Source organism: Prinia subflava, chromosome 12, assembly GCF_021018805.1.
Source record: "Prinia subflava isolate CZ2003 ecotype Zambia chromosome 12, Cam_Psub_1.2, whole genome shotgun sequence".
Classification (NCBI taxonomy): domain Eukaryota; kingdom Metazoa; phylum Chordata; class Aves; order Passeriformes; family Cisticolidae; genus Prinia; species Prinia subflava.
The window spans coordinates 2,448,339-2,461,842 of record NC_086258.1 but is presented as its reverse complement, the minus strand read 5'-3'; the positions used below and the strand labels follow the sequence as shown (position 1 = coordinate 2,461,842).

General features: G+C 53.8%; 1 protein-coding gene across 1 annotated transcript in view; it reads right to left on the bottom strand.

Annotated features, from left to right (window-relative positions):
* The window catches only part of LOC134557129 (collagen alpha-1(I) chain-like), a 79,773-nt gene that overhangs the window by 44,112 nt on the left and 22,157 nt on the right, over positions 1-13,504 (bottom strand). The window contains exons 2-5 of the mRNA XM_063409804.1: positions 3,799-3,946; positions 3,069-3,227; positions 1,864-2,059; positions 1,061-1,198 (exon numbers count right to left, since the gene is read on the bottom strand). Of these exons, the coding sequence (XP_063265874.1) occupies positions 1,061-1,198; positions 1,864-2,059; positions 3,069-3,227; positions 3,799-3,946 (641 nt within the window). The remainder of the gene's footprint in view (positions 1-1,060; positions 1,199-1,863; positions 2,060-3,068; positions 3,228-3,798; positions 3,947-13,504) is intronic.

Below are 13,504 nucleotides of genomic sequence, written 5' to 3'. Positions count from 1 at the left end.
AGGAGGGAACCAGTGTGACCAGCTGTGTTCCACTCAGCCTGCTCCACACTCCCCATCAGAGCCAGCTCCTCAATCCCTCATCAGCAGGGCTTTCCCAACCCGCCCCCCCCCCTTCAAATAATCAGCACAAAACCAAGCAGCCCCTGCTGGGAGTGCTGCAGCCACTGCGGGGCTGTCCCAGCTGTCACCTCTCCCTGCTCCCTGCCTGGACGTGCTGGCTCCAGCATCCCAAAGGAGCTGGGCAGGAGCCACACAGGGCAGGTGCCTCATCCCACACCCAGTTCCCTCCCCTGGCACTGCCTTTCCCAGCAGCTGTCCCAGCTCCTCAGCAGAGCACAGAAATGAGTTCCACACACGAGGCTCGTGCCAAGTGCTGACATCCAGCACTTGCCTCTCTCCAGCTTTTCCCAGGCTCCTATGAAGCATTTCCCATGAAGGCACCTGGCCTAAGATGTGAGGAATTTCCCTGGGCCAACTCCAGCTCCTGAGGAAAGCCTGGGTGCTTCATGTTTTGGGGGATTTATGATGTGACCTGGGCTTTTTGACAGGGATATGTTTGTTGGAAATTTGTAATGAAAGCAAAATCCCCCAAATTTCCATTTTCCAGCAACCCTGGCAGAAGAGAGGGACAACTTCTGGAAGGATGATGTCCCAAAGGGTGCAGTGCTGCTGGGAGTGGGCAAGAATTGCAGAGTGGTGTCCAGTTCCCAGGGACAGCTTTCACCTCCTCTCAGACACACAGCTCCAGCTGCAGCATTACTCAAAGCTTTCCTGTGCCACACACAGGAGCACATCCAGTCACAGCCACCCCCCGGAATTCCCTGGATCCCAAATTCTCCCTTTAGCTCACTCTCCTTGGCACCAAACCCATCTGTGACTTGAAGGGATGGAAAAGGACCGCCCCACCTCCTCATATCCCATCCCAAACCCGAGATCCCAGCAATTCCAGGCAACACCCTGGGTTGGGCCTTCCATTGAAATCGTGTGATGATTCATTGGAACCTCCAAGGAAAAGTGTGGCCCAGCAGTCCCTAAATCTGTCAGCTGCCCCCAGCCACACCTCTGGCCAGGCTGTTGGGAGCTCCCACGGGGCCCTGTTGAGGCTGAAGGAGCCTGGGCAGGTTGAGTTGTGGCCGTGGCAGTGCTCGGCAGCGGCTGCTGGGTCTCCCATCACGAAGGTCAGCTGTTGGAGAGCGCCCTGGAAGAGACACACAAACCAGAGGTTATCCTCCTGCTCCTTCCAGAGGAGAGGGAAAGATCTGGAAGAGCCTGCAGGGGAGGTCATCTCCAGCTTCTCATAGCCAGGGATTTCTTTATGGGATGGTTGGGCAATGACCACTGCCCCTCCAGCTTCAAGAGCTGCATGCAAAGATGCCACGGGCAGGGACCCCTCCCACTGTCCCAGGCTGCTCCAAGCCCTGTCCAGCCTGGCCTTGGGCACTGCCAGGGATCCAGGGGCAGCCACAGCTGCTCTGGGCACCCTGTGCCAGGGCCTGCCCACCCTCCCAGGGAACAATTCCTGCCCAATCTCCCATCCGTCCCTGCCCTTTGGAAGTCTGAAGCCATGGGACACACTTCCCCAACCAGACCTTTCCATGCTGACTGCACAGAGAATTCTCTGCATGGTCCAAGTCATGGCCAGCACCAGAGAATGAGTGAAAATCAAACCCAGAGGTGACCTGACTGCTATCCTGACCCCAACCTAAGCCCTCTGCACAATTTCAAGTCTTTGCTAAGTTTATCCTGCCTAAGCATGAAAATAAATTTCATGTTTTGGAAAGAGAAGGCGATGGAAATGGATTCCATCAGAGGGAACCTGCAACCTCATTCAGGCAGGTAGAGCAGACCCTGCCCAGCTCTCACCTTAAAGGGGATCTCGAAGGACTCGATGAGGCCTCCAATGATGATCAGCCCCTCGGTGTTCACTCCCATCCCAAAATAGTTGGACCAGCTCACTCTGTCCACCAGCCGACAGTCCACGTGCAGCTCCAGCCTCTCCAGGGAGATGCTGAGGGCCACTCGGTGCCAGTGCCCATCGCCCAGGAAGGACACTGGGAACCTGAGGGGAGGGGAAGAGGCACAGCAGGAAACTTCATCCCACGAGGGAACTCCAGACGCTGAAGATTTTGGACTTCAGGTAAGCACTGCATTTGACCTGAGGCCTCAAAACAGGCTTCCCAAAATGAATGATAGCACTGGGATCATGGGGATGTAGTTCGGATGGTATTGTGTGATCTCACAGGGTGAAAAACTTAGATTTGGGATTTTAGTGTGTGGTGATATATGGGAGCCAAGATGGAGGACTTTGGGTGTGGATTAGTTGTCTTTTTTGTACCTTCTTCTTCCTTCCTCTTCACAAATCTGGGTGGTTTTTTGCTATTGGGACAAAGAGGTCCGCATTGCGGGTTTTGGGTGATCACAATTGGATTAGAAACATAAATAATATAGATGCCAACTGTTTATTGAATAATTAAGGCTTCAGTAACCTTGAGTAGATACCATTTTATCTCACTTTCTTGACTTGTTAGAGAGAACTCACATCTCGTGAGTTTGTGATAGATAAGGATAATACATTTCAGAGTGAGACTTCAAAAACAACATCTCCTGAGTTTTATTTGCTCTGACCTTGGAGCAGGAAAGAGCCAAGAATTCTAACAATCCCACACCTTATCCAGGACCAGGATTTACCCCTCAGCAGCTCCCAGGCTCCCTCATGTACCCATCCTTAGTGGAGACACAAGGAACAATCTGAGAATTGTTACAACACCATCACTTGTTTTCCATGGATTTGGGGATGTCTACAACCACTTGAGGCATCTGAGAAATGTCTGGGTTTTTCATCTTGATTTATCCCCAGGGATCTGAACCTTTTTGTTCTTTGTTTTGTTTTCCAGAGCTGCATCACTTTGGCAGGGTGGAGTTTGCACCAGGTCTGAGGAACATCACCTTCCTCTAGCTGAGGTGAGCTCAGCACTGCCCAAAGCCCACCAGAGAGGGAAACCCCAACCCTTGGGAGGAGAAAAGGAAGGATGGCAAGGCAGGAAAACAGAACCTGGGCTGGGACTTACTCGTAATGTCTCCTCCTGGTGGTGATGAAGACCAGGGCGTGGGGGTTAATCCTGATCTGGAAGAGCACGTGGCTGCGGTGGCTGAGGATGGTCACCAGGCTGGTGTCCTCCTTCAGGGAGTACCTGAGCTTCAGCAGCACGCTCAGCTCATCTGCAAACCTGGCAGAAAGAGGGGACACGTGGCACTGCGCAGCTGCTGCTGTGTCACCATCAACTGATCCCTCGGGATACAAAAATTCACAAATGAACCGAGCGAGAAGGGAAAATAAAGAGAAGAAGAGCCAACGATCATTCCAGTTGAGAGGTTCAAAGAGGAGCAGCCAGGCCCAAATTAGCACTGCCCACACAACCTCAGCACGGGGTGATGGGGCCATGCCAAGGTGTCCTTCCTGTACCCAACCGAGGATGATCAAAGAGCCCCAGAATGATTTGGATTGGAGGAAACCTTCAAGCTCATCTCACCCCACCCCCTGCCATGGGCAGGGACACCTTCCACTACCCCAGGCTGCTCCAAGCCCCATCCAGACTGGCCTTGGACACTTCCAGGGACAGGACAAACTGTTCCAAAAGGTACGAACTGAAGGAAGCCCTGAGCTCAGAGCACAGCGTGGCTGAGTTATCTCCATGTCATCATGGAATAAGCTCTCCAAGGAACTCCTCAAACCAACAGCCACGCCTTAGATGATTTTTGAGCCCCCCCACCCCACTGCCACCCCTGAAGGGACGTTACCTGTCCCCAAAGGCCTCCCTGGTGGGGATGTTGAGGGTGGCGTACTGCCCGATCTCCAGGATCCTGCACTTGCTGTGGTCGTAGCCAAAGGAAACATTGCTGAGGTCCTGGGCATGGAGAGTGATTTTGTCCAGCAGGTTCACCTCTTCTGCATTGGGGGCAAAAAGAGAGATGCTCAGTAGGCTGAGAAACCTCCACTACAGGGCTCTGCTCTGCTTATTCTCCAACAAGAGAAAAACCAGACAAATTGGACAACAGACCCAACCCGCAGGAAGAAGAGTGTAAATTTGGGAGAATTAAAATTCAGTACACAAATTCAGCAGACTCAGACCACAAGAACCATTCAGACATCTTCACAAACAGCCAGGTGAGATTTTTAAATACCATATGACTTTTGAAGCCACTGTCCCAAAGGCAGGAAGGGCCATTCCTTCCCCAGCTGTGGTGGTACCTTTACAGCCACAGAGTTGGGATGCTCGGGGCTGTAAAGCAGCGCCTGGGACACAAATGTCCCAAACCACAGGTCCTGGAGCAGCTGGGCACAGCAATCCTGCTCATCCTTTCCCAAACCTCCTTGTTGATGCTGTAAATAAAGAATTGGACCAAGGGAAGAAGTTGCTGTGTCCCTCAGTGTCCTGACCAGAGGGTGGGGACACCCCTCCCTGCCCAAAGCAGGGTTCAGCCCTATCACAGGGTCAGGAATTCCAGTGGGAATCCCCAGGAAGGAAAGGATCCACTCTCAGAATGTGCTGTGAATTTGTGAGATGGTTTGAACTGAGGAGAGCCCCTGCCCTGGGCTGTTTGGCACAGCCATGAGAAGCTTTTCACTCCCTTGGTGAAGAGACTTTCTCTTTCCAAGTTCATCTTTAACTAAAGAATCTCTGAGCTACAGGAATACCTGAGGAAAAGTGTGTTTAAAACCTCAAGGTTTCTTGTTCCTCTCTATTAGCAAAAAGACTTGCAGACCTCAGACATCCAAAACCAGGTCCCTCCAGTGTGGCAACAACACTGCCACCAGCAAGGAGTGGGGACAAGGGACAGACTCAGATCAAAACCCTCGGTCCAGCCTTGCAGGATCACTCCAGACCCCACAGTCCCTTTCCTGGGAGGGTCTGGGCAATCCCACTTGATGATTTGTCAGTGGGAATTGTGCCAGCACCATCTGCACGAGCATCTGCCATGGCTTGGGAAGCCTCCAGCCCCTTCACTGCCTGTAATTCCCTCACTGCTGTGGAAGAGGTGCGAGATTGATGTGAGGGCAGACAAACAGCCCCGGGCACGCTGTGACCTGCCAGGAGATATCCACACCCCAGCCAGGGAAAATAACAAATCCATCAAGCAGAAAGCAGCTTTGATCTGCTTCAGACACTCGTGTGTCACTCCTGACACCATCTCCTTGGAAGATTTTGCTTGGGAAAGAGGGGAAGGAATGGAGGAGACGTGGCTGTTTGCGGGGAGTTGGGATTTCACCAGGGATTTCCCCAGCTGCCCACATGGGCACAGCATCCACTGGTTTCCAGGCAACCTAAAGCTCTGCAAAATGAAGGTGCAGCAGCTTTTGGCACCAGGAACGCCAAAAGGCTGAGACCAAGCCAGAGGGTGCAGGGTTGAGCCCCTGGGAGCCCTGAGCAGCCAAAAACCCCCAAAGGCAGAGCCAGCAGAGTTTATCAGCACAGCATGGGAATTAATCCAAGACCAAAGAGCTCACAGAGGGGAAAATATCAGGAATGTTTGTCCCTCTCAGTCCCAAGCATTTTTGGGAGTGATTCCCTCACTGCTGACATCAGCGGATGTGCCAGGACCTGCACAATTCCATCTCCAGGGGCTGCAGCCCCCACCAGGGTCCAGCTTTGCTGGAGATCCCAGGCAGTGAGAGCTCACTGCATCCTGTCAGGGATGAATCTTCCCCTTCTGCTGCAGCTGGAGCAGCCCTGGAATGAACATTCAGGGAATATTCCCTGGGCACAGCACCACTCCCTGCTTAGGCTCTGATGGCAGGGAACAAAGGGGGAATGGTTTTACACTAAAAGATCAATTCAGATTCGAGGAAAGAAGTTTTTTACAGTAAGGCTGCTTAAACACTGGCACAGGGTGCCCAGAGAAGCTGTGGCTGCTCCTGGATCTCTTGCAGTGCCCAAGGCCAGGTTGGACAGGGCTTGGAGCAGCCTGGGATGGTGGGAGGTGTCCCTGCCATGGCAGGGGTAGAATGGGATGGGATTTAAGGTCCCTTCCAACCCAAACTGTAACAGGATTCCAAGGTAGGCTCCTGCTCTCTCTGCAGCTCATTGCCCCACAGTTTTGGGGCAGGAGCTGCTGCACAATGAGGTTGTTCACAACGCTGGATTTAGGGCTCACCCAGCCTCAACACCAAAGCTTTTCCTTGCTGCTTCTCCCCAGGATTAACCAAGGGCCACCTCTTCCTGCTGGCACCGCTGGATTTGTGGTTACTACAAGAACATCGTGGATTCGCTGTACATTTCCAAGCAGGTTTATTTTCTCCCTTTGCCTTGAACTCTGGGAGCAGACAGGCTGCTTCCCAAGCACTGGATTACCTGGGCTCCCAGCGGCAGGGGCTGTCACTAGCTCAGAGAGCAGGGTCACACCTTCCTGGGAGCACACTAATCCCAGGCTGGGGATGCTGAGAGCATTTGCTGCAGCAGCCAGAGGCAGGAACAGGCCAGACTGTACATCTGCCACAGGAATTCTGTTTCCTTTACAAAAATCCCACTTTCTCTGGAGTTTTCAACATTCCCAGGGCTGAGTTGCTTTATCCCCACTGCCAGGCTTCCCTTCTCCTTCCAGAGGCCATCAGGGAGCAGCTCTGCTCACAAACATAGGTTCTACATCCTGCAGCCCCTGCACCCTCCCACCTCCATCCTGGACCCCCAAACCGAGCTCACAGCCCAGCTGTGCTCCCCTTGGGCTCTCCTTGTCCTTCCCACTGCCCACAGAGCACATCCAGCATCCCAACCCAACACCTTTGCTATCCATCCTCTGCCCAAACACCCCCAGAATGGCTATTCCTGCACTGGAAAGGAGATTCCTGGAGTTGAGCTGCAGCTGCCAAATCCAACTTGCTCCTAAAAGCAGCACAGGAATCTTCCCAGGCATCCCAGTGCCAGGGATACTCCTGCAGGGGCAGTGGGGAGGGAAGCTGGGAGGGAGCAGCTGCTCCCAGGAGCTGCTGTGGGGAGCTGGGGCACCCCAGGACAGGCAGGGCCCCATTAACAGGAACAGATCCCAAGGGGGAACACCCCAGGCACAGCCAGCCCCTGGGGAGATGCTCCACAGGCAGCCCCAGGCGATCAGGAATCAAGTGTGGATCCCTCCTGGAACACAGTCAGTGGTAAAGGGAAGCACAGGCAGAAGCTGGTGTGGAAACCAGTCTGTAGCGAGGTGTAAAGTCTGTCCAAGGGGCAGAGAGCAAAAGGACAAGGAGAGAAATTCCATCCAGGGAAGGCCCACGGCCCACCCAGGAGGCAAAGACCCCCCCTCCCCAGAGCTCAGGACAGGGCTGAGAGCACAGGGCTGAGCTTAAGTGGGGCTGCTGGGATGAGCTGGGGCTCCCAGGTGAGGCTGGCTGGGGTCACTAAGGCCCATTAGTGCTCTCAGGAATCAGGTGGGTTTCAATAGTGGCTATTCACTCTCCCATCCCATCCCATCCCATCCCACCCCAAAGCATTCCTCAAGGGGCACCCCCAGCTGCAGAGACAGAAAAGTGACCACCCGTGTTCTCCTCTGGCTCGTTTCATTGTGTGGAACTGACACTGAGCTTTACCTTCTCCCCAAAAGAGGGAAATGAGGGGAAATTGTATTAAACAGCCAAAAACTGGGACCTTAGAGAGCTCCTAACAGGGCCTGTCAGGCTGAGTCACTTCCCCTGGATGTGGCATGGCTGGAACCTGAAATAACAGGGCTGGCCAAGCCCTGGGGACAAGCCCAGGGGACAGCCCTGGCTGGGAAATGGAGCCTATGACCTAATGGGCCTTTCCTTGCTCTAATTCCTGAGTGCCTGATGGAAATGTCCTGCCAGGACTCTGCTTAGGATCACTCCAAGCCCTGGATCAGACAGGCTGGGACATCAGAGCTCCAGAATTTAATCAGGAAGGGTCCCTGCGTTAAGTGATGGAAAACCAGGGCTCCATCCTGGGGCCTCACACCAGTGCCACCAGCACCAAGCATCCAAAGCAGCACAGCCCTCCCAACACACCAGTGCTCCTCCACTTCCCCCTGGCATCCCACCCCCAGAGCCCTTTGCCTCTAGAATGATGTTGGAGGTTGTGCCTGACTTTCTCTGCAGCAAAAATGGCAACTTCCCACTAGTTTGGAATTGCTTGGTGGCTCTGCACATTGGGTGGACAAGCTCAGGGACAGCTTGGCATGAAGATTTTTGGAGGCAGCTCTTCCTGCTTCTCCTCCCATCCCAGAATTTCTCGTGACAATGCCCACGGAAGCCACCCATATCACTGCCAGTGCCACATCCATCCCCCACTGTTCCCATTTCCCTCCCCATCCAACCACCCCTTCCCGAGGGCACCTCCAGAAGGCGCCTGAGGTGAGCTCTGAGCCGCAGCACTCACAGCTCCCAGGCCCGCTTACACAACAGGATTTCAACCTTCTCCTCCCTGCTCCGGAGAGCAGGGATAATTTGGGTTTGACCCCGTGGCTGCAAGTCCAGGGGGGGACAGAGCCAAAGCAGGAAGAAAAGGAACCGGGACATTTCCCACGGAGGACGCTGGAGCCATTATGGAAGAGTGAATGCAGCCCACAGCGAGGACGGCGAATTCCAGGGGAGCGAAACCTTCCCGGAAGAAAGAGCTCGGCTGCACGCTTTGTCTGCACAGGAAAATCGGGAGCACAGGTTCTCCTGGAGCTCATTACCCGGGGCTGCAGCTGTGCCGCCGCTCCTTTGTGCGCCCAGCGCGGGGGGCTCTGCGGGGCGGGCAGGGGGCTCCTGGGGACAAAGCCGGGAGGGAGGAAGGGCTGCTGGAAGGCAGGATGACCCCGAGTAAGGATAAGCTGGCTGCAGGGAAAAGTAGGGCAAGTGGCAGCAAAGGGAGAGAGCTTTGGGAGCAGGGAAGAGCTTCAGAGCTGCCAAAGGCACGGAGCGGGCACAGGAGTGGAGAAGGGGCAACTCAGCCTTCGGATTTATCAGGGCAAATCCCAACTCTCCAAGCCATGAGCCAGCATAAAAATCTCATCCCGTTACCAGAGGGGGAAAGATCTTGTGTGCTGCCCTTGTGGGGGTGTGGAAGGGTTTAGGACATGGAGCCAATGGATATCCTGGAAGCTGGGCACGGAGACCCTTCTGAAGGAGGTGCTGGGAAGGGCTGGAGGGAGGCTCACAAGGACCAGCTGCCCTGCAGGGTCTGGTGGCCTCGCTTGAGTTGGGTTTTTTTAATAGGAAAGCAAAAAAGAAGCCATTTCCAGCCTTTGCAAGATGTGCTGAGAGATCACAGGATCATGATCTAGTTTGGGTTGGAAGGGACCTTTAAAGGTCATCTCATCCAACCCCCAGACCCTTCAGAGCTCCTCATCCATCTCCTTCTTGAGCAACCCCAAGAGTTAACCCCACCCAGGGCTCCTGGTCCCTGGGGAGGTGCTCTGGTGTCACCCCAGCCTTGCCCAGCCCTCACCATATCCAGGCCACACTCACAGCTTGGTGCATCTTCCATCCCCTGATCTCCTCCAGATCCTCCTTCCTCTGTTCTGTGCATTCATCTCCTGCCCCTCCTGGAGCACTGACAGCTCCTGGGCTGAGCTCAAACCTTCACTCACCTCAAGTCAAACACCATGGAAATGATGTTTCACCCACATTCAGGGCCTAAAAAGCTTTAGCTGGAGGGGCATTTTTACATGGTTTTCATTTAAATCCCCACACAACCTCTCCTCAATCTGCTCAAGTTGGCCTCCCAGCAATTAAATTAATTACTGAATTACAGGGAGTCAGCAGTGGAATTGGTGTACAATGCCTATCCAGAGGATTCTGTGGGATTCCTTAAAAAAAATTAAAAACATCCCAATAAAATTTGTGTGACACTGAGTGGGGACAAGTGCCATAAACACGGGCCCTTGCTGTTGCTCATAAATAAACTTCTCTTTGTTGCTCTATTGTCAAAGTAAATTAACAGCAAATTCTCCAGTCTCTCCCACTCCAGGGACTTGTTTCCAGGAGCAGCTTTCCAAGAGCCTCCCTCTCTGTGGATTTATAAAACAAAGCCTCATGTTTTATAGGGTTGGAAGACAAACAGAAATAAACAGCAAATGATGATCCCAAAAACCTCCTCTGGGGTGGGATGGACACCCCAGGCTGGGAAGAACACCCAGCCAGGGTTTGTAGCCCAGGTTTTCATCATCCTCTCATTCTGATCACTGAATCCCAGAATGATTTAGGTTGGAAAAGACCTCCTGGATCATCGAGTCCAAGCTGTGCCCAGTCCCCTCCTTGTCCCCAGCCCAGAGCACTGAGTGCCACCTCCAGGCCTTCCTTGGACACCTCCAGGGATGGGCACTCCAAACCTCCCTGGGCAGCCCCTTCTGATGTTTAACAATGTTTTCCATGGAGAAATTCCTGTGATGTCCAACCTGACCCTTCTCCAGCACAGCCTGAGGTCATTTCCTCTCGTCCTGGAGAGCACATGAACGTTGGTGTGCACAAAGAGCCCCAAAACTCCCAGGAACTGTCTGGATTTGAAAGATTCCAAGGTAAGGACCACCAGGAGCTGCCTCCTGCCCCCAGCCCTGGCTCCAACAGCAGGAGAGGAGAGGAGAGGAGAGGAGAGGAGAGGAGAGGAGAGGAGAGGAGAGGAGAGGAGAGGAGAGGAGAGGAGAGGAGAGGAGAGGAGAGGAGAGGAGAGGAGAGGAGAGGAGAGGAGAGGAGAGGAGAGGAGAGGAGAGGAGAGGAGAGGAGAGGAGAGGAGAGGAGAGGAGAGGAGAGGAGAGGAGAGGAGAGGAGAGGAGAGGAGAGGAGAGGAGAGGAGAGGAGAGGAGAGGAGAGGAGAGGAGAGGAGAGGAGAGGAGAGGAGAGGAGAGGAGAGGAGAGGAGGAGGAGAGGAGCAGGAACAGAATGAGTCTTTCCTGCTGGTTCCTCCCAGTTCCCCACAGGCTGAGGATTTGCTGATCCAAAGGCAAAGTTTGCCTTCACAACCCTCAGCAGGAACTGGAGCTCAGGTCCCTCCTGTCCTGGGAAGCTCTGGAGGGTATTCCTGCAAGAGATCCCAGAGCACACAGAGCTTTCCTCCTCTTCCCCTTGAGCTTTCCTGATGTTTTGTGGAGCCTTAAACTCCTCCTCAGGCAGGCTGGGATGTGTTTGTGCAGCCTCAGCCACATGTTATGGCCAGGCAAACAGGAGGAGCTGCCAAGGTGTGCCTGTTCTCAGGTGACACACGGCTCCTGGCACAGCTGCCACTCTCCCTGGCTGCCCTCCAGCAGTGACTCCTGGCTGGGCCATCTCCCCCCTGCCTCACAGGTCTCCAGGGATGTCAGGTTCCCACCTCCTCTGACATTCCGTGCCAAAGGAACCCACTCAGCACCAGAAGGAGGAGCAGGAGCAGAAGGGGGTTGGAGTGCAGCGAGTCTGCATGTGCTGAAATGAGAGGAATTCCCAGGATGGGCTCCCTGGATGTATTTATTTGGATTTTCTCAGGCTCTAATCTCTCCCAGACATGTGTCTGCAGCAGCAGATAACACCAACCCCAGCTTTCCCTGCTCACTTTTAACACTGTTGAAATAATAGCCCAGACTGAGCTGCTGCCAGGCTTTAAAATAACTTCTCTGAGACAATGGCAGGTTAAGCTGGAGAAACATTCATGGAGATCAGCTTGGAATGGGGAAGAAGGGGACGGGGTATCCCAAAAGTCAGTATTTCCCACCAAATTGTAGCTTCCTTCCAGAACCCTGGCATTGCATTTCCTTCTGTAAGAAATCTTTCTGCCTCACTCACCTCTACCTTTTGTAGTTTCTGGTGTTGGTTTTGCTGCTGGTTTCTGGTGAAGAAAGGGGATATGGGAGTTAATCAAACCTTTCCAACTCCTTCCCTTCCCACAGCTGATGGGCAGAGGGGCTACAGCTCCTTGTCCTGATCCTCAACACGCAGCTCAGGCTGCACAAACACATCCCAGCCCACCCGAGGAGGAGTTTAAGGCTCCACAAAACATCAGGACAGCTCAAGAGGAAGAGAAGGAAAGCTCTGTGTTCCCTGGGATTACAAGAACTGACAGTGGTCAAGTAAGAGGTTTTCAGGCTTCAGGCACCAGCTTGAGCCTGTGGGAAAGTCAAGCATAGGGCTTTCTCACTTTGGTCTGGGAAACCATGAGGAGGAATTCAAACAGTCCTTGGAGAGAGAAAACAACCTTTGCAGGTGGTGTTTGTCTAATCTGTTGTTTACCTGCAAGAAACAGTCAAGGGGTGTTGTTCTATCTGTTCAATGATGGTTTTGTGTTGGTTTGCTGACCAATGAAACTTTACTCTTTTGGAACTGTCTATAAAAGAGAATTTGGAAGAATAAAGATTGCTCTCACTTTGCTATAACCTTAGGAGTCATGTTGTTACTCCCATAAGGTCCTTAATACAATAATGACAAGGGATCTCTTGCAGGAATACCCTCCAGAGCTTCCCAGGACAGGAGGGACCTGAGCTTCAGTTCCTGCTGAGGGTTGTGAAGGCAAACTTTGCCTTTGGATCAGCAAATCCTCAGCCTGCAGGGAGCTGGGAGGAACCAGCAGGAAAGACTCGCTGTGTTCCTGCTCTTCTGCTCTCCTCTCCTCTCCTGCTGTTAGAGCCAAGGCTGAGGCAGAAGGCAGCTCCTGGTGGTCCTGACCTTGTCAGGAGTTTTCAAATCCCGACAGTTCCTGGGAGTTCTGGGGCTGTTCGTGCACACCAAGAGAATCAAAGTATCCCAACCCTGCAGCAAAGCAGGGAAGCAGTGGAGGGTCCTTTGCACCTTCAGAGCCTTCAGGGACTTTGTGCTCAAACACTGAGATGGGGTTGGTTACACACCAGCAAGAGCAGCTTCACTCCAGGGCTGGCCACAGCCGGAGGGACCAGAGGAAATCTGGTGTAAAGGAAGGCTCAGGTAAGCCCCAAGCTGGGCAACATCCATGTGGCACCCATGTGGGACATGGCTTGGTTGTCCTCAGCTGCCCGCACACATCCCTGACAGCCCCCAGGGAGATGACAACTGACCACCATGGATTTCCTGCATTTCCCTGGATTTCCCTGGCCAGCCAAGGGATGGTGCCTCCCAACCCACCCTGCCCCAGCAGCTCTGCCCGTGGACAGGCTCATCCTGGTGATCCAGCCTCTTTCCCAGGTTTCCATTTCTGCAGGGCTATGGCTGAACTGGTTGTGCCAAGCAGGGATTTCTCACACCCAGCTGAGCAATCAGTGCTGCAGCTTTTAACTCCAGCAGCCCCAAAATCCAGGCCTTGCACGGACCAGACTGGGTCAGTTTGGGCCCTGCAAGTCAAGGCAGACCCCAAGGGGCTGGAGCATGTCCAGGGAAGGGAATGGAGCTGGGGAAGGAGCCCCAGGAGAGGCTGAGGGAGCTGGAAAGGGGCTCAGCCTGGAGAAAAGGAGGCTCAGGGGGGACCTTGTGGCTCTGCACAGCTCCTGACAGGAGGGGACAGCTGGGGGGGTCGGGCTCTGGGAACAGGGAACAGGGACAGGAGGAGAGGGAACGGCCTCAGGCTGGGCCAGGGGAGGGGCA